The following is a 20342-nucleotide window of genomic DNA, read 5'->3' as shown; positions in this document are numbered from 1 at the left end:
TAAGCCTTGGCATTGAGAAGGAACTTCCAAGTAACCTCAGAAAGGTCCTTGCCATTTGCAAAATGGTGGTGTGTTGTCTGCTGAGCTGATCAAGTCGGCAGGTAGCACTGACCATGACCGAAGTCATGGCTTCCATCCCCAGCAGCCTTGGGGCTATCAACTAGATGGTGAGTTCTGTGGAGAATTCAGACTTTCTCACCTGCCCCAGCTTCATGAGGGAGGGACCACACAGTGCTAGCCCCAGAGACCCTCGATAAATACTCACCAGTTTTCTTTAGTCCCCACATATGAGTTAGTATATAAATGTTTGGCTGATGTGTGGTGATCAGAATATGTCCTGGTGGTCCACAGGTGGTCAGATGATCTCTCCAGGTCAGCCAGGTGACTTGCTAGCTTTGTCCTCTGTGGGTCCTAACAGGAAAATGGAAGGGAATGATTTTAGGATATGCCAGGAGCCCTGCTCTGCTCCGAGGAACACAGTGAGATTCAAGCACATTCACAAGGGTTTGTTTGTTTAAGTACTTTAACTTTGGAAATGTATTAATTCATTCAACATAGTCTTTGTGACTACTTTCCATGTTTCTGCTCTGGTTCATTCACTTACTCAGCAAATACTTTCTGAGGCTTTCTGAGGGCCATGCACAGCTCCGGGCACTGGAAACACAGTAGCAAACAACACACGAAACCTTGGGGAGCTCACATTCTAGTCCATAGTACTCACTGAGACTGGGATCAGAGGCCCAGAAAAGTGACAAATAAGCATGTGACTCTCTGGGAAGGGACTCCGTGCTCCCTCAACTGGACTCTTGGTACTACAACCTGCTGTGATGCCTGCTCTCACTTTCCAAAAGTTAGGGTGTAACCACATCAAGTGGCTAGAGAGCATTTCAATCTGTGGTGGTTGTTGCTGTACAATGACAGTGTTGGGTGGGAGGTTTTATTATTTACTAACTGACCAATTGGAACTTCATGTGGACAGATGTCACCTGCTGGGCCACACTGTAGTTGAATGCGGGAATTCTCCCTGTTTCAGGTCCGCGCAGTGGCTAGTGACACTGCTAACAGCTCCAAAACAGCTGAGAAAGCCTCGCCCTGCATCCCTGAGAGGATGCCTATGGGTTACCTATTTGCTCACTTTACCCCATCTTGGCCCAGGTACTCTAACTACAGGGCTTGTTAAGTGAAAATCGGACTGCTGCCAGTGAGATTGGAGTTAAGTACCTTACCCTGTTCGAAGTCCAAATGAGATTGTTAAAACCCTCACTGCAGAGGGCACCTCTATTTGGATTAGGAGACAGTTGCTGTTTGCCTGATGCCTCCAGCAAAGTGGATAGGAGGACAGGGAGTTCTTGTGATGTGTCCACTCTATGCTCCTCCAGTAAATGTCTGCTCCATGAGCCGACCGTAATCTCCTAGAGAGCATGTCCTGTATCCATCTTATTAGCTATTGTTCCCCAGTGTCTAGCTAGGTGCTGGAAATAATAGCATTCAATAAATGTTCATTGAATGAATTAAGAAATTATCAAATAAATGTATGGTGAAAATGCCTCAATCTTTCTTCAATTAATCTCAGGCATCAGCAAATGGCGCATCTTAAGTTCTCTCTGTGGTCTTTCCATCCTCAGGCATCTCTGGGCCGGTGCTCTGATGGGAGTTAGGCTCCTACGTTCTCCCAGATGTTGGTGAGACGTAGGACTTCCTGGGTGCATTGTTCTCCCAAAACAAGGCCCTGAGAGAGGCACCTGCTATGACCTGGTCTGCCCCCTTTCCCCATGGGCAGAGACTCAGCTGCTTGAGCAAGAACAGTTGGGGGTAGTCAGGGAGACATTCCATTGCTGTTGTCTGTCCACCTGCACACCAACTCTGCGCCTATCATTTTCACAGCACCATCCATGTTAAACAGGCAGGAGCACCAGGGGTTTTTGAATGCAGCAATTAACAAAACAGTAATCAAGCTAAGTGTTTAATTTCAGAAAATTAACATTTTCTCTGAGCGGATGTGAGAGATGGGGAAAAAAGGCACATTAAATGTTCTGGGTAAATAAAGGCAATGCTGGGCCACAAATATTTTCCAGTGCAAGGGAGACTCTTTGCCATACTCCTCCCCAGACCTTGGGGTCAGTTTACCTCTGAGAGCCAAGTGTAGAATGATAGAATCAAGCCTTTTAAATATGTGTGCCCCTTCTTTCCTTCCTTCTTTTCTTCCTTCCTTCCTTCCTTCCTTCCTTCCTTCCTTCCTTCCTTCCTTCCTTCCTTCCTTCCTTCCTCCCTTCCTCCCTTCCTTCCTTTTCTCTCTCTGTCTCCCTCTCCTTCCTTTCCTTCATGGGACAGAGCAAATGTGTTGTCTATCCTGAAGAGCTCAGGAGGACAAGGGCCCGTTCATGCCCCCTGTGAGCCTATTTGTACTGTAGAAAATCCTGACGTGTGTTGCCCTTCTCTGAACTGTACTAGTTATAAGGGTGACACAACAAGTTCTTGAATGTGCATTCGTTTTACGGGTGCTTAGGCCATATTTCTTCTGATAGACTGAGAGCTCCTGAAGACCAGGTCTCCCGCCTCTAGTAATCTCTGCAGCTCACATGGTGTCCTGTTCCAGGATGTCGTGGCCGGCCTTACCTAACGTTCACAGTCTGGTGGTACCTCATAAACCAGTGGGCTGGCATTTGTTTTTAGGACTGGGTTTACATGTGGGGAAAGAAGCTTGTGAGAAGGTGGGAGTGCAGAGGGCTGGCTGCAGACAGGACCTCTGGCGTCAGTTGGTTCGTCAGGTGCCCTAGAAGGGAGTGAAGGCCCAGGACGAGGCCTGGGAGGGCAAGGAAGGTAGCTTTGCAGGAGGAACAGGGTGAGGTTTGAGCACAGCAGGGAGTCTTGAGGCTGGGTGACAAGGTGCTGCAACTAAGCAGGGGGCAGGGTTGTTGGGGTTGGGTTGAGTGGGGTGCTGCCTGAGGGAATACAGGGGAACTGTGTTGCCACAGGACCACAGGTCCTCACCTCGGGGAGCGGACTAGAAATCTGGCTTGGTGAACGGCTTTCCTTCAGGGGTCTTGTAGGCAGCTGACATCAAGCACAAAGAAACCAAAGCAGAAGAATGAGAGGATGGTTTGCAAATATGTGGGAGACATGCCAGGGGCTCCCAGAAGTGTTCAGGGACGGTGCCAAGGGGAGGTGGGTTTAGTTCTGTGCATGTGTGATTTGTGGAGATTTGGGGTACCCAAGTTGAGGTATTATTTATGCAGTTGGATGTGCAGGCTTCTATTTTCTCTGTGAGGTGGGAGATAAGCTTGGTTGCTGAGAGTGAAGGGAGAGTATTGGGATGGAAGGTGGAAGGAGAATGGAAAAAGTTTGGCAGTGCCATTGCAGAGAATGGGAGATGGAATTAACCAGAGAAATTCAGCATTTTCAGAAAGTGTTGAGGGTTCATTTGAAGTTGGGAATCATGTATTTACAAAGATTCCCATATGTCCCGTTATGTGACTTTCTCAGCAGTGCATGGCTGCTAGAGAGCAGACCATACAGGAAATTTATTGATTGTGGGCCTCTTGTGGGTCGAGTTTTGCTGGTTGTATCTTATGAAAAGATAAAGGCAACGCCTGCCTGGGGGTAAAGGGCGTATCATCAATTATGTTATTGCAAAGATAGAACCTAAGCTGGTTAATGAGCGGTAACAAAAATGGAGAAGGCTGAGGCATCGTGTGGAAGTCAAGGCTGACAGGGCCAGGTGAGGCCAACGACAGGTGCAGTGGGCTCATTAGAGGTTGCCAGGAGGAAGCAGAAGACTGGAATTTGTGGCTTTGAAAAGGGAGCAACTTCAGCTGTGACGGGTGCTCTGCTGAACACTTGTGCGTGACAGCCAGGGAGTAAGGGGCGCACAGCCTGCTGTAGGGTTTTCTTTGCTCTCCTGTGGCCACTGCAGCACTAGTGTTTCCAGTGCACTGCCTTCTATGACTAAATATTCAACAAACCAGAGTTGCCACTGCTCTGGTCCCACAGCAGAAAAGTCTCACAGGCTTGTGGGAGGCGGTCCTGAGGACCTAACCCCAGCTGCCACGTGAGTCCTGCTGGGTCTTCTGACCTGCTCTCATAGTCACCCTGGGGAGCCTGCTCAGGACAGGCATCACCTGACAAGGACCCCTCTAACTTACACACCCCTTCACAGCCTCTTGCCACCATAGGGCCCCACAGCATTCAGGTTTGCTATCCTTCCTGGGTGTACCTTCTGGTTACCCCCACAGGAAGGAGACGCCAGGCAGGGGGATCTAGGAGGGACAAGGGACCCCAGGACCCCATTAGCCTGGAAGCCTCCTCCTCTGGCACCGGGCTCTGCACTCTTCCCCCTTGGAGGGGACCTCTGATCTCCCTGAGGGACCAGGCAGCACCCATCCTGCTGAGCATCCTCAAGGGAGTTCTGGGTGTGTGCGTGTAGGGGGAGGGGAGAAAAGGCCCCAGTGCTGACAGGAAGCAGGGCTATTTCTGGCTCTGCTTGAAACTGCTGAGGACTTAGGGAAGTTATTTTCACTCTCTTGCCCTCAGTGCTCTAATCCATAAATTGTAAGCGTTGACGGAAAACTGAATGACCTTGGATACCCTTTCAAAGTTTAACGTTCTGATTTCTAGATTTCCAGACAAATAGTTCTCAAACTTGAGCTTGCGTCAGAATCCCCTGGGGGGCTTGTTAAAACACAGATTGTTGAGCCCCACTTTCAGAGTTTCTGATTCAGGAAGTCTGTGCTGGTGCTCGAGTCTGCATTCCTCACCAGGTGGTGCTGATCTGGGCCCACATTTTGAGAACTAGCAGGGTCAGGTGGATGGTCCCAAAAAAGACACACCCCCTCCATCAGCCCCTAACCCCAACCCCTAGTTGTCCTACATCCCTTGGCTTGGAACCTAACCTGGGAAGGAGGCACTTATCTGGGGGTGTGGGGCCAACTCAGCGACCCAGGCCTGAACCCTCACTTTCTCTCCCATCTCCGCTCCTTTGAGCCTATGACGAGACTCAGCCAACATTCTTTCAAAAGCATCAAATTGATGTCACCCACTCGAAGCAGCCCTCTGTCCCCAGGTGACGCCAAGGTAGAGAGGGAGGTTGGAAGGGGCTGTCGGAGTCATCTCAAGGTGCGGCCCAGAGTGAAAACAAAGAAGTCAACCTCCACAACAGGGAAAAACAATTAGAAAAAGAGATAATTCTGCTTTTGGATTCGTACCCAGTCTCAAAACTAATTGCTTATTTATTTAATCTACTTTGACCAGAAGTGTTACTGCACCAAACATATTTAATGAGTCAGGCTTCTTAATGTAAAATTCAAGCATATTTGTGCAATGAAATGAGTTTTCATCAACAGAGGGAGAACCTGTTATCTAAGCAGTACCTTCTCAACAAAGTTATCTCCTAAAATAGAAATGTCAGAAAAAACACAATTCATCTATGCACACTTCATTTGCACAATTTATTTGTGCGTAAATTGTTCTTTTTTGTCATCAGTACTTGTGGGTCTGAAGTCTTTCACTAACATTTAAATATAGTATTGTTGTTGTTTTTTTCCTAAGAATGTGTTTCACGTAAGGAAACCCACCCCAACTCCTCACTCTCAATCTCATCACCCATACCTTTTAGGAATTCACAGAATTTAATCTGAAGCCTCAAGGGGACTTCTGGAGACTGGCCAACATTTTTGGATCTCTCTATGGACCCTTCGGGGTCTGAGTTGGGGAGCCTTGAAATGGAGTGGTCCGGAGGCTCAGGGGCTCCCACTTCTGACTCACCCAGAACAGCTCTGAATTGTTCTGTTTTGCACTATGCTACAAGGAACATTTTGTTTGCAGAAAGGATTCCACAGCGTAAAAAGAAGAAAAGTTAAACGACTACTAACATTAGGGTAACATTTCAGCTAAAACAGTGAGATGGAGATGGCCCCAGCCTCCCTGCTTCTGCCTCTTCACCACACTTCTGTCCCCACTCCCTTGGGGCCACTATATTTAGACCCGCTCATATTCCTCTGCAGCTGCAGACTGCAAAATCACAGCCCTGCCTCCCCTCCCTACACACCTTTCGCCTTTGAAGGCCCATATTCATGGTAGGTGCAGCTACAGAACTTCCTGACCCCTTTTACTTCTGACGTTTTCAGAGAAAAAAAAAACTGCAATTATTCCAGGAAAGGCAAACTTTTACTGACCCTCAATTATGTACTAATAAGGTGGAAAGAGGCTAAACACTGATGTTCTTATGTTCTAAAGAGTTTATTGACTTATGTTCTAAAAAGTTTATTCCAGTGATGGAGAGCACCTGGAAAGTTAGATCACAGTGCACTGTGTCCCAAGGTGGTGATTACAGCCAAGTGAATTATTAAAGTAAGACTTTGAGTTGGGGGGGGGGGGCTCTGCGGGGCATAGTCTGGCAGGGCTAACCTGAGGCAGTGTGTGGCCTGATCTGGGTCTCTGAAGGCTGGTGGAGTTATGAAGAGAGGTGGCCAGAGCAGGTGGTTCCACAGCAGAGATCTCAACAGCTGAGTTCTGCTGGGATACAGTGAGTGGAGCAGTTAATTGAGAGCAGTAGGTTCCTGAGAGGGAGCAGTGGGAGGCAGTCTGCATTGGTTGGTGGCTGCCACATCTTAAATCTTAAAGAGAGAGTTGGGACTTTTTCCAATGGCGAGCCATTGAAGGATTTTACGCATCAGAAAATGTGGGTAAATCGAGCTTTGGAAATACTAATCTGGCTGCAGTCAGTTTGAAGTGAAGAGGCCCAGAGGTGGACAAGTGAGCTGGGACAGGATATTAGGTGTAAGAAGATACTGGTGACAAGTCCAGGAGAAAGGCAGGGACAAAGTTAATAGAGCATTTGCGACTCTTGGATCATAGCATAGGAAGAGTGGGCCATGACACACCTCTTCTCAGCGTCACTGGGTCTCTTTATCCTCAAGGACAAGGCACCCCATTGTTTATTTCCTAGATTACTTCCCAGAAAAACTTATGGTCATCTTGAGATGGGAACCATCTGTCTTCTGGAACATTTAGCACACTACTTTCCTGGGAACCCCACTGCTAGCCTTCCCTTTCTCCAAATCCATTCATACCATTGCTTCCACATTGCCTGGGTTCACATGCTTATTTATTTCCTTAAAGATTTTTATCAAATAAATACCCAAGGCTGTCATTGGACCGTGCTTTTCACATGTACCCTAGGGAACAATGCCCAGGGACTGATTTACATATGTGAACAGTGGTGGATCCAGAAGGAGACTTTGGGGTGGTCTCCAAGTCCCCTGGCCTGGCGGACTGGATCTAGTTGGAAGGACCAATGGATAAACAGGGCACATCCTCAGAACATATGAAAAATTCATAACATAAGGATTTATATTCATGTTTTATAGCCTCTGCAGCATCTGCAGAGCCCTGACCATAGCTCTTCTTTATTTCTGCTAACTTCTACTGCCCTGAGCTGGGGTCCTTGGCTCCTTACTACATTCCCTCCCCCACCTTGTTTTCTTCACAGCTTGCATCTACGGTATGGATTACAGGTGCTTAGTCTAAGGATGATTTGGCTGGGACATGCTAGTCTAGAAAGAATAGAAAAGGTTAGCATTACCATATGATCCAGGAATTCCACGAGGCCTATACCCAAGATAAATACAAATATAGATCTGTGCAGAAATTTATACATAAATGTTCTTAGCAGCATCATTCACAACAGCCAAAATGTAGAAACAACCCAAATGCCTATCAGCTGATGGACCTTTGCCCTAGAAAAAGCGAGGTACAGGATGGTAGAAGTGGCTGCCAATCTTCAGGTGCACTGTGGAGGCTGGAGAAGCAGCATCGCTATGAGGGGTCACTAGTAGGACTTCTCCCCACAAATCATGTGAAAGGGCCCAGGAAAGCTCCCCTACCCTGGCCAGCATGAGTCATTGTGAGGGAGGCAAATAGGTTCCCATTTCCATGGGTCTCCTTGGAAGTTCAGATATGAAAATCCCCCTAACTGAACACCATTTATCTTCCAGGAGACTTGATATACTGTCACGTGAGCCAAGGTAGAGGAGACGCAGCTGTGACCTGCACCTCAGCTCAGCTCCTAGAGCAGGTGACAGGTGGCCTCTGAGCAAGGCTGTCCCCAGTCTGATTTCCACCCACAAAAGCAACACTTTTCCCCTTAGAGGAGATTTGCTGAACTCTGAAATCCAAGTTTCATATTTGTATAATCTCTTCAAACACTTTACTCCAATAGATCAACTTAATTCTGAATGTAGGTATGTTTTGCTATTATTTCTCTTTAAAACTACTTATACTTTTGATGTCTTAAATAAAACATTTTAACATAATAACCTGTTATATGATTTATTATATCCCAAATGGATTATGGTTAAAACTATTGGAAGAATTATTTTTACACAAAAATCAATTAAGACATTAGGAAATAACTTTTTTGTGTTTTATATATGCATAAAATTACATTTTATTCTATTATTATTATTTTTTAATTTTTATGAAATTTATTGGGGTAACCGTGATTAGTAAAATTCAAGTGTAAAAAATAATTTTAATAAAGATGATACATCAGCACTTAATAATTGTCCTAGGAGAAAAAAGCATCAACTCATTCTCACATTTTGGAATCTGAGATACTTAATTGTTAGGGGAAAATGCTCCTATCAAATAAGGGGGGGAAATGAGTAAAAAAAAACTTTGAACATGACCAAGTCACTAATTAAAGGGTCAAGGAATGTGATAAATAAAAATATATGGTCTAGCTGAGCTATGACAGCACGGCTTCCGCACATTAAGACTCCAGGGTCTAGGTTGGGGGTTCTTAATAGCTGAGATTGAGTCCTGCCTCCATTGCCGACACAGAATTAGCCTCACAGGATTGCAGGCCCTATGATCTCCTTTGAAGCCCTTCTTACATATGGAGGGCTGGCTGATAGTCGGCCATGCCCCATCTCTGATGTCACTGGCAGTGACCTGTGGCCAGTTTGGGCTAATGCTTCTCCCTTGTCTCCTGTGAGTTCTTTCATAACTTATGGTGGGGGGGGGGGGCGGCGGCATCCTGTCCCTACAATTTATACACATCTCATTTGTCAGTTTAGGTAAGAACATTGTGTGCCCTTTTGCTGCGAGATGTGTGTGATGTACTGTCTCGGATCTGTCTGCTTCAGAAGCCATTTAGGAGTAACAGTTTCCCAAAGTTGTCCTGGGCAAAAAAACAGAGACAAGAACTCACTTGGCCTGCCTTTGCGTTATAGCCATTCCTGAGCCCCTTGACCAATGAGGTTTGAAGTTGGAGTCTCTTTCTGCTTTAGACACATTAAAGGGCCTCTTCTATTAGCTCTAGATTCTCTTATCAGATACACCTGGTTCTGATTCTGTTCGAGCCCTTAGTTGATTTTTCCTCGGTGACTGACAGGACATTTTGCATTGCTTCCCCCTCTCTTCTTTGAATCCCGGCTTCCTGTTGGGTCAGCCTCCTTATTTGGCTAAGAAAGAATGCAGGGCAATTTTGATTATATTTGTTTATTTTATTTTATTATTTTTTTAGCATCTTCTCTTTAGGCCAAATACATCTTTCTTCAGCCTCAGTATCTGCTTTCCAAATAGTCCCTAAACTAATTCTGTACTTTTACTTTTTCTAAAGGTCTACATTTGCTTCTTTCCTAAATTTTAATAATTTTCTGAACTCTATAGTTTTGTTTCCTCTCTCAGTAGCACGTTTAATTTAATCAAAAGTGTTTTGTGTGCTTGTAAAAGAGAGACTCTTTCAAGAGTTCATTGAAATTGCTCCTTCATCTGAGGATGCAGGTTTTGGAGAAAAGACAGTTGGCCAGGACTTACTGTTGGAATCAGCATATCTGGGGGTCCTAAGGGCTGCTTCTTTAAACAATCTTCTCCTCTCTCCTTCGTCTGCCTTAGTTTTGCTAGAAGTTGGTGTTTGAGAAAATACCTGCGCTCATTTTTATTTTCTGTTTTGTCTGAAGGTTTCATAGCATGTAAAGCACCAGATTCAGAGGTGGCATTGCACTTGGAGAAGGGGGAAAACTGTATCACTGTAGTTAATCACAATGGCAGAGCACCACATGTAAGCTGCCCCTGATTTTCAGGGTGGAAGGGTAATATTTTCTCCCATGTGCTAAATCCCATCTCAATTAAAACGTAAGACACTTACAGTGACCTGTGTGAGATTAAACAACCTGCCATGGGATGGATCTGTGAGCATCCTGTCATCGCCAGAAATCGGAGAAATGCAGGTGGGGGTAACCTTTACCCTCTGGCAACTTCTCCTGGATCTGCGGCTGCTGCTTGGCAGCTGGGAGGTGCTTGCCATCTGTGTAACAGGGGCGTTTTTCTCAGTGGGTTTTGGCTACCGAGTGCCTCTGTATCCTGCCCTATGATTTCTTCTTTATCATCTGACCCCAGCTAGACTCCAAAGTTCTTCAGGGCAGGGCTGTGACTTTCTTACTTGTCCTTCTGTCCCCAGTATTTAGAGCAGGGGCCTGGCACAATGTTTGGCAAATATGTTGAATCTTAAATGATGGCTTTCCAGGGATTAGAAGCAAAGAAAAACAAAAATCCTCACGCCGTTAGGATTTCCTCTTTTCAATTTTTAATACGTGATGCTTCAGCTCTCAGGGCAGAAGGATCCTGAAAACCTGTATGGCTCTGATAGCATGATTAATAACATGGAATCGTTGTTTTACATAGGTCTGAAAGGGCAGCCCGTGCTGCACAGTGAGCAGTGGTGGTAGTGGGGGAAAGCAGGCTTATCAGAAGCCATTCTCTGCCCATCTTAGTGGGATACCATTGGGACCCTCCCATCTCACCCCCACCCCGCCAATGATCTGACTGACACTGGAAAATGCCTCACCTTCTCTGAAGCCCCTTTTTCCTCTCCATGGCTCTGCACAATGCACACAAGGTCTTGGAAAAGATGATCATATGCCATCCACACCATTAACAATCTAGGCTATTGCTAAATCCATGCTCAGTTCCTAGTTTCATTTTATATGATTTAGCAGCAGCATTTGACACATTCTCTCCTCCTGGGAATGCTTGTTGCCACTTGGTTTCTAGGTGATCAGGCCTCTTGTTTCCTTCTACCTCATGGCCTTTTCTTCTCAGGCCCCTTGGCTATTCCCTCCTCATTTCCTGAATCTTAGAGCATATATTCTATTCTACTCATTCTCTTGGTGCTCTCTGCCAGTTCTGCTGCTTTCCGTATCTTTGAAATACTGATGACTTTGAATGTCTATCTCCAGTCTGGACGTCTTATACATGCGTTTGCCTACTCAGTGTCTCCTCTGCAACATCTTGGGCATCTCACACCTAAGAGGAGCACCTGCTCTTTCCTCTTAAACTGCTTCTACTGATGTTTTGCCTGATCTCCGTTCCTGGCAGCCCCACCTTCCAGTTGCTCAAGCCAAAAACTCTGGAATCATGTTGACTCTTCTATTTCTTCCGCATCCTACATCCATTGAAATATTCTAAATGTGTTCAGAATCTGAACACTTTGCTCTCCCCACCTCCACTGCTCCAAGCCTGGTCCAAGTAACCATGATTTTGCAGCTGGATTATTGTAATAGCATCAGGATAGGTCTTTCAGCTTTTACATGGCCCCTGCATTCTATTCAACACAGCAGAGAGTGATACCGTTAACATGCAAGTTAAATTGTGTCACTCCCCTGTTCACGACCCTCCCATGGTTCCCCATCTCACTCGGAGTAAAAAGCCAAAGGCTTCTTAGTGTCCTACTCTGTGTCTCAGGATCCTACTCTGTGGCCTTGCTTCTGTTCCAGTCCCACTGGCTCTTTCCTGTTCCCCTGAAATACCAGGCTGCTCCTACCTCAGGAGCTTTGCCCGGGCCGGTCCCTCTCAAATGCTCTTCTCCCAGTAGCTGCATGTCTCCCTCCCTCCCCTCCGTCAACGTTGTGCTCCTGCAGCTACTTCTCAGGCAGGCCTTGCTGACCATGTGATCTAGAGTCGCAGCCTTCTCCCAGCTGCCTCCTACACTTTGGCATTCTATATCCCTTCTCTTCTCCTCTATTTTTTTTTCCTGTTACACTTAATATTTTCAACATTCCTTGTGATTGCTTCATTTATTACATCTAGTCTCTGAATCCTTCCACTAGAAAATAAGTTCTGTGAGGAAAAGGAATTTTATTCCATTCACTGTGGACTCTCTAGAACCTAGCACAGTGCCTGGCACATAGCTAATGCTCAATAAATATTTGTTTCCTCAATTAATTAATGAATTGGGCCAGGATACTAAGTTGGGAGGAAGAGAAGGTGCATGTAATAGTTGAATCAGGATCAACAAGCATTCTGGTTTACGAGATTAATAGGCCAAATTTAACATCATAAAGGTAAAGAGATACATGTAAATCCCTGTAGTCAAAAGCCAACTCTACAGACAAAAGATGAGGAGCATACCATGGGACAACCTAAAGGTGACTGATATTTGACTGTGATTTTAGAACTGAATAGCAGGGGTGTGTTTTGGATCCAAAGGCTAATAATGGTCACATCAATAGATGTATGGTACACAGATCATGGTAGATATTAATTTAGCTCTAATCTTTGCTGCTCAAACAGCAGTGGGAGAATTGGGTTCACCTCTGGGCCTCATGCTTAAAGAGAGATTTAGACAACACAAGCCCCATTTGGAAAAGAGCTAGCTTGGGTGGCAGTGTATCATGGAGGAAATGTTCCCAGTATCTGGCCATTCTTTTCAGCAGGAAAGACTCAGGGGAGACCTAACTAGTTTCTTTAGCTATCTGACAAGCCATTCTATGGCAGAGGGAATATTCTATGTTACTTCAGTTGGCAGAACTGAGACCAATGGGAATAAGACAGATTTCAGATAAGAATAAGGAAGACGTGCAGATTGATGAAATTACCCAAATATGGAGCCATAGCTCCTAGAGGCAGTGAGCCTCCTATCCCTGGGGACATAGCAGGGCCAGGCACAGAGTAATTGTAGGAGGATTCAAGACTGCATGAATTCAAGTCCTTCATGAAGCACACACCACAGTGGCATTAGATGTGCCAGAGTGGGGGAAATGAGGTAGAAGCCAGAGGAGGCTGGGATGAAGGTCTGATCCTTGTGAAAGGGAGAGGGAAGGAAGGACAGTTGGGTAGGAAGAGTGTTAGACTGTGGTGCTGTCACAAGGAAGCCGTGGTACGTCCAAGGGGGCGTCTTTGAGTGAAAGTTGCCCATCTGAAGAGTCAGGAATTGTCCTGTCCTGCCATCCAGGCCACTGTCAGTCATTGCCTGGGAGCAGCCTGTGGGAAGCAGGCCTCTCTCTGAACGTGGGGCTGGATTGCAGAGCCCAGCAGCTGGGGCCATTAGTCAGTGATGCTGCCAGCAGTAAGAGTTTTGAGAGTCATATTTTCACAGCCACCACCAGACCTCTAATGGGAACTGTGCAAAGTCCCAGGTGGACACTCTGATCCGAAGGCCTCAGCCTAACACTCTCCTTGTGGCTCCCCAGGCTATGAGCATCTTCAGAATACGTGCTCAGCATCACCACGCTCCACCCATCATGTAGTAGGTGCTCACTGAGAATCCAGCGAGTGGTAGAGAATGTGGTGACCCCCATAACCCGGTGGCCGTGCTCTGTAATTTCAAGTCTTGGAGGGGAATCTAAATTGAGGATAGTAAATGTCAGTCAGCCACAGTCCCCAGAGAAACCCTGTAAAGTGGCGTTCCTGTGAGGAAACGACCTTTGTCAGCGCAGAAGTGCCAGAACAAAACGTAACAGCCCCTGAGTGAGCGCAGGCTGAAGCCTCATCTATTACCTGCCTCTTCCCCTAGAAAGACAGTCCTCATCTGTTATTTCCAGACTGTTTTCCTTCTTCTTACACGATGTGAAAAGTGTTGAATTGGGATATAAATAATATTATTTCCAAACAGAGGTTTCAGAATCACTTCACAGATTTTGGAATTATTATCCTGTTTCCAAATGTTTGGTTTGTGTATCATTTACTCATTTATATTTCTGAGCTCTTTATTGTGAATGTCCCCGTTTGGAAAACTCTGCCAGAAGTCTGAAAGAGCTCTGTTGTGGGTCTGTGTTCATGTCTTTTTTAGAGATGCCTCTGCTTTCTTTTGAAGTGCAGCAACATTTTCCAAGCAGTCTCAGAAAGAGATGTTTACCGAGAATGTTCCTTTCCATTGCACAGTAATTCTGACCAGTTCTACTGTCTCTGCTGTCACCTCTTACCTCCAGGTTCTCTTCTCTGCAGTAGCCCAGCTCATTACTGTAAGACTGAGATTCCCTCAACACCTTTTGCTCAAAAACATTCCATTGCTTTTCTTGTCCTACTTATTGTCTGAAGCCTAGACTTGTCCCTAATTGGCTCCAGCTTGCCAGGCCACATTGTTTTTCCATGATTCCTCCAACCTTCTCTTGTTTTGGTGAAGACTTCCTCCTCCTTACCCAGAAAATGCCATGCCCATTCCAGCTCTTGCCCTTATACATGTTCTCCTATCCTAAATTATCACCTTTCACTCCTTTGTTATCCAACTCCATTCATTCTGCAAAACCTGCAGGAAGTTCTGCAGATCCAGCTTAGCTGATGAGAAAGAAAGGGCAGGGTTCAAACCTAATGACATTTCTCTCCCTCCTTATCTCTGAAAGATGGCACTTCTCATTTAATTGAAGGTCTGTTTCTATGCCCTGTCTCTTCCTTTCTCCACAGCCCCTTCCACTGTTCCCATCATGCACCAGGTCAGCGCCACCATGCGGAGTATCACCTTGTCATGGCCACAGCCGGAGCAGCCCAATGGCATCATCCTGGACTATGAGATCCGATACTATGAGAAGGTGAGCCAGCTCTGCCTCAGGCTTGTAAGACCCAGGGCCAGCCACTGTTCCATAGGCAGTGGCCAGCTGAGGACACAAGGAGACAAGCTGGAAGAAGTCCTGAGGGAGGGAGGAGTCTGGTGATGGAGAATAGAGGCTCTCTGGGAGAGTGATGGAGACCTGGTGATAGAGACCAGAGGTCTTCCCTGGCAAAAGCCTTCACAACCCAGGCATTTACTATATTGACTCAGGAGAGAACCGTCCAACCCGTCACCCTGCTATCTGAACGGCTCCCTGGGCTGGTGTGGGAGGACCAATTCCATTCTCCTAGTCATGTGCTTGCTGTACTAATGCGGATGCTACAAAGCTGTCAGGGGTCACCTGAACTTTCTGAAAATTGTGTGGTTTTGTAGACTGGTGTTCTTCAAAGTTTTGGAGTAAGTACCTCCAATATGACATTGTCTATTTATAAATCATATGCATGTGCTACCGCACTAATATATTTATGGAAGTTAAAAATATTTAAATGGAAATTTAAAAGGATGAGATAAAAATTAATAGAAATGGAAATTTATATATTATCTTCCTGGACTACATTCTTGCAGCTATGGCTGGGGGTGGGGGGCACAGCAGGGCATATACTGCCAAGAATAAGGAAATGGGGCCCAGTGGAGTTGGTTTCTGGTCTGTCTGTGGGAGAAGCAGGGACTTCCTCCCACCATAGTAAACTCCAGCATTTGCAAAATCCCAGGAAAATACAGTTCTTTCTATACAGACCCAATACATTATTTGAAAAGCACCAGATCCATTCATTTATTTGTTCAGCAAGTATTTATCAAGTGCCTACTGTTTGGCAGGTACTATTTTAGGATATACTAGTGATCAAAAAGAGATTCTTCCCTCAAGGGGCTCACTTTCCAATAAAAGGAGATGGACAATGAACAATGACATAATAACTAAGGAAATCATATAGTATGTCAGAAAATTACTATTGTAAAGGGGAAAAGAAAAGGCAGAGTAAGGTAAAATGGGATCGAGAGGATGAGGTTTGAGGGAGGAGTTGGTTGCAGAAATAAATGGGATGGTAAAGGCAGGCCTCTTGGAGATGACAGGTTTTAAGACCTGAAGGAAGTAAGGGTGTTGTGAAGCAGATATCTGGGGCACAGAGAGCTTATATAAAAGCCCTGAGGCAAGATCATGACTGGTGGTTCAAGGAACAGGGAGGAGAGCAGCATGATTAGAGTGATGAAAGCAATGGGGAAATAGTTGACAGGAAGGGAGGAAATCAGGGGAGGTGATCATGTTGGGCTTTAAGAACTCGAGCTTTCCCACTAAATGAGATGAGGGTCCATAGGAGAGTTAGAAGCAGAGCAGAGACAAAGTCTAACTTACATTTTAAAAGGATCTAACTTATATTTTACAAAATCTAACTTACATTTTTAAAAGGATCATTTATTAAAAATGGATCTGCTAGATTATAATCATCTAAGACGAGAATGATGGTAGCTTGAATCGGAGTGAAAGCAGAGGGCTGATGAAACAGTTAATTTCCAAATATATAAACTAAATATGGAGCCCAAAGGGTTTCCCACAGATTGGATTTTGGATGTGGGAGGTTTTAGCCTGACCCACTAGAAGGATGTAAACACCATTGATGGAGAAAGGGATTACTGTGGGTGGAGCATGTTTGGTGAGAAGGAAGGGACAGAAGTTCAGCTCAATGTCTAAAATGCCTCTGAGATAGTCAAGTGGAGATGTGGAGTAGGCAGCTAGATGTGCACATCTGGAGTTCAGGAGAGAGGATGGGGTTGGGATGTCCATTTGGAAGTTGTCAGTATGTGGATAGTGTGAAAGCCCTGCATCTGTGTGAGATCATCCAGTGGGTGAAGGGGAATAAGAGGATCAAGGGTGGAGACCTGTAGCCTTCCGACATAGAGGCAGTGTTAGACAATGGGCCACGACTGTACTGGAAAGCAGGAGCTCTAGTTTCCAGGGCCCTCCCTAACCAACCAGCCATGCAGAGGTGGTCAAATTAGGTAATCACTCTAGGTCACAGTTTTCACATTTTTTAAATGGTAGCAATTTATCTCCCTGAAAGTGGAGGGGCAGACGGATCACCATTCTAGTCTGTGAGGAGGTATGCCCTTCAACCATTATAGCTGAACTTGCAAGCAAGGTGAGGATTAGTCAGTGTTCTATTCAGTTAGAGAATACTGAGTTATGTAGACAGTTGATTCAGAAAATTTAGTGAATTGGGTGTAATTTAAACCACTTGGATTCATAAGCAACCATTATATCCATTCAGCTTTGAGTTTGGGACCCTTATTTGCTACATATGTTTTTATCAGTTAATAGAGTAAATGTTGACTTTCCAAAATGTTTTGGACCAATCTGTTTGGACCAATTGACCAAAAAATCTCATTTCATCACCAAAGTTGACCTAACATTTTAACAGGGTATCATGTGTGGCCAGTACACAGTATGAAGTCAGAGTCATCAGTAAGGTTCCACCCAGCCCCCCCTTCCCACTCACTCATGGAATTGAGCCTTGTAACTGATCTCAAAAGAATAATAATTTCTCCCTAGTGTGCCCCTATTGGGTGCTAGGGGCTTTATAAGCATTATCCCCTTTCCCCCTCACAACTCAGTGTGGTGAATTTTAGTATCATTGATAATGGGTAAAGAAACCGATGAAAAAAGTAGTTAAAAAGGAAAAACAAACAAACAAAAAAAAACTCCTCCGTAATCACACAGTTAGAAGTGAGCCTACAGACTGGGTTCTCTGCCCTGAAGCAAATGGCGGTGATGGTAAGAGGCTGAATGCATGGGAGACCCCCTGCCCTCCTCCTCATCTGCTGTCAAGGGCATTCACCCCTGGAAAAGGGGTGGAGGCCTTAGTGACAGGCTCAGACCCGAAAGGATTGTGCCTGTGCGCCTTGGTTCCTCACTTCCCAGCCCATGTCCAAGCTCCTTCGTTGCCTTTCCCTGTACACTCAAACCTCTTCCCTTAAAATACTATAAGTGACCTCCACTTCTGATGTTATGGAGAAAGCTTATTCTCCCATTTCAGGCCATGTCCCTGCTTCTCAGTAATTTATACTAATTATTAACAGACACACATGCACAGCAGCTCAATGTCCAAGGCGCTTTCCATACCTCCGTGAAGCATATTATTGTCCCCACTCCAGAGGGTAGAATGCTTTCCTTGGGAACACAGATTATTTGCCAAAGCATTGGTTACTGTTTGGAATGTTGCTCTAGAACGCTCCTTTACGTGTAAAGTGCTTGACTATAAAATCTGTTACATTGCCTTGAACATTTCTAATATGACTAAAGAAAAGATATTACCTTGTGAGGGTATTTTGAAATAATAGCCGCAATGATAATAATTCATCTTTATTAAGTGCCTGTTACGTGCTAGGTTCTCTCAGATATATTAGTTCTGACCCTTAAAAGAAAGATTCTTGAAAGCCAGGTATAGCCAATTTATGGATGATGCAACTAAGTCACAGGAAGGTTAAATGACTTACCCATGACCACATATTGTCACAGCTCGGGAGTCACAGCACCAGAACTACAGACATTTTTACTATATTTCAATGTATTTCTCAGCTCAGTATATGGCTGGACGTAATCATACCGATGCTGACAATCTCAACATTAGTGTGGACCCTGAAATAAGAGATTGTGTCTTAATTTGAAATCCAATTGCTTGTAACCAGAATGATTCGCCCACCTGTTCCACACAGCCTTGGAATCCTGGTCTTTAGAAGATGCAAACACAAATAGAACTCCGCCTAGTGATGTCCTGGTTTCAGTCCAAAGAAACAAAACCCACCACTCCTCCATCTCATGCCACTTCTTCTAAACAAGGAGTCAGCAAATATTTTTTGTAAAGGACCAGGTAATAAATATTTTAGGCTTGTAGGCCATAAAATCTCTATCCCAACTCCTCAACTCTGCCTTTATAGCAGGAAAGCAGCCATAAACAATATGTCAATAGATGGGCATGGCTGGGTTCCAAGAAAACTTTATTACAAAAACAGGTTGCTGGCTAGAGGCTGTAGTTTTCCAAGCCTTGAAAGCCCTCCCTGGGTCTCCTGCCCCCCATCACCCTCTTGGTTTGTGCTTGGGACACTTTTCAATTTCTCCTCTGTGAGTAGAATCAATGAGGCTTTTGCCTCTTCCAACAACTTATTAATAGAGAGCTCAGATGCCTGGAGCTGATGACACTCCCAGAGCCTCTCCCATGTTCATCTCCTTCCCCATTTGAATACATTTCCATTCATCATTCTCTCTCGTTTACTGTCTTGTAGCACTTTTCACTCCTGGTGTCAATGCTTGTAGGCAAACCATGGGAGGGGCATCTACATCTGCTCTCGGCTGTCTTAATGATAAAGCATTATTACTTGCTCTTCATAATAACTGTCTAGGCTAGAATGGGCTGGTTTCGGCCTTGGGAATTCCTACCCTTCAAATTTTAGGATCATTTTCTCACAGAAACTCTTTCAGACCTTGGCAATATCTTGTGCTCAATCAGTTGGTTCAAATAACTGATCAGAAGTGTACTGTTTATTCATTCATTTAGCACTGAGTGGTTGAATACCCGGGCAGTGCCAGCCCTGTGCTACACATTGGGGATGGAAAAATAAGGGAGACACGGTCTCTGCCCACAACAGCCACAGCCTCTATCTCCCACATGCTTATGAAATCAGTCATACGTGACCAAAAAAAAGCAACCATGACCTTCGCTCTTCTCTTGTTTGCCTGAAGTTGGTTAATGGATTTGAAGGGAACAAGGAATGATATTCATTTTAATCACTGAACTTCTTAAATGTATGGACTAGAAAATGATTATGCATTAATGTTTTATCCTCAAAATCCAAATGCCAATACATCAAAACACATTTGTCAGTAAAAGAGCTGCCCAGTCAATACTTCACTTATTTCAAGCAGTGCATACTTCCATAGATTCCAGGAAAACCAGAGACCTCAGGCAGCCACCTTCATTTTGTAGCAATGGGATTTTGTCCTAACTTGCAAGGTGATGTGATTTTCACAGTTTCAGATCTCAGCTCTCCACTGTGTCAAGCTAGTAATAACCAAAGACGTAGATGCCTTCTTTGTGACATCTTCTATAGTGGACAGTCTTCTTTCTGCTGGATCCCTGATTGGGGATGGTGGAGAATCCACCTGCTTCGTAAATAGATCAAATGATAAATGGGTAGTCCTTCCTCAGGCAGTCTCTCCCAGACTCCATTAAGGTGCACGTGGGCCTCTTTGTAACTTTCGACTGTCTATTCAAGCTGGCCTCTCACCTATGGTCCCTTACAACTGCTTCTGAAGCATTCATCACCACCCCCTATGCCACCCACACTCCAGCTATACCCAGTTACTTGTGGGCTCCTGAACTCCTTTAGACCTCATTTTTGTATGTTTTATTCTGTTCCCATGGGATAGTCTATTCAGCTCTCACTCCCTACATTTCTCTATGTGGCTAATTTATTTTATCTTTCAGAACTCAACTCATGTCATCCTTTTCTGAGCTCCTCCTACCCT

The 20342-nt window shown here is 45.0% G+C and overlaps 1 protein-coding gene across 3 annotated transcripts in view; it reads left to right on the top strand.

Moving 5' to 3' along the window:
- The window catches only part of EPHB1 (EPH receptor B1), a 427967-nt gene that overhangs the window by 314158 nt on the left and 93467 nt on the right, over positions 1-20342 (top strand). For all 3 annotated transcript variants that reach the window (XM_081072777.1, XM_081072779.1, XM_081072778.1), the window contains one exon: positions 14680-14804. In XM_081072777.1, coding sequence (XP_080928903.1) covers positions 14680-14804 — 125 coding nt within the window. The remainder of the gene's footprint in view (positions 1-14679; positions 14805-20342) is intronic.

The sequence above is a fragment of the Rhinolophus hipposideros genome (assembly GCF_964194185.1).
Source record: "Rhinolophus hipposideros genome assembly, chromosome: 14".
NCBI classification, from domain to species: domain Eukaryota; kingdom Metazoa; phylum Chordata; class Mammalia; order Chiroptera; family Rhinolophidae; genus Rhinolophus; species Rhinolophus hipposideros.
This window is presented reverse-complemented; position numbering and strand designations above follow the sequence as displayed.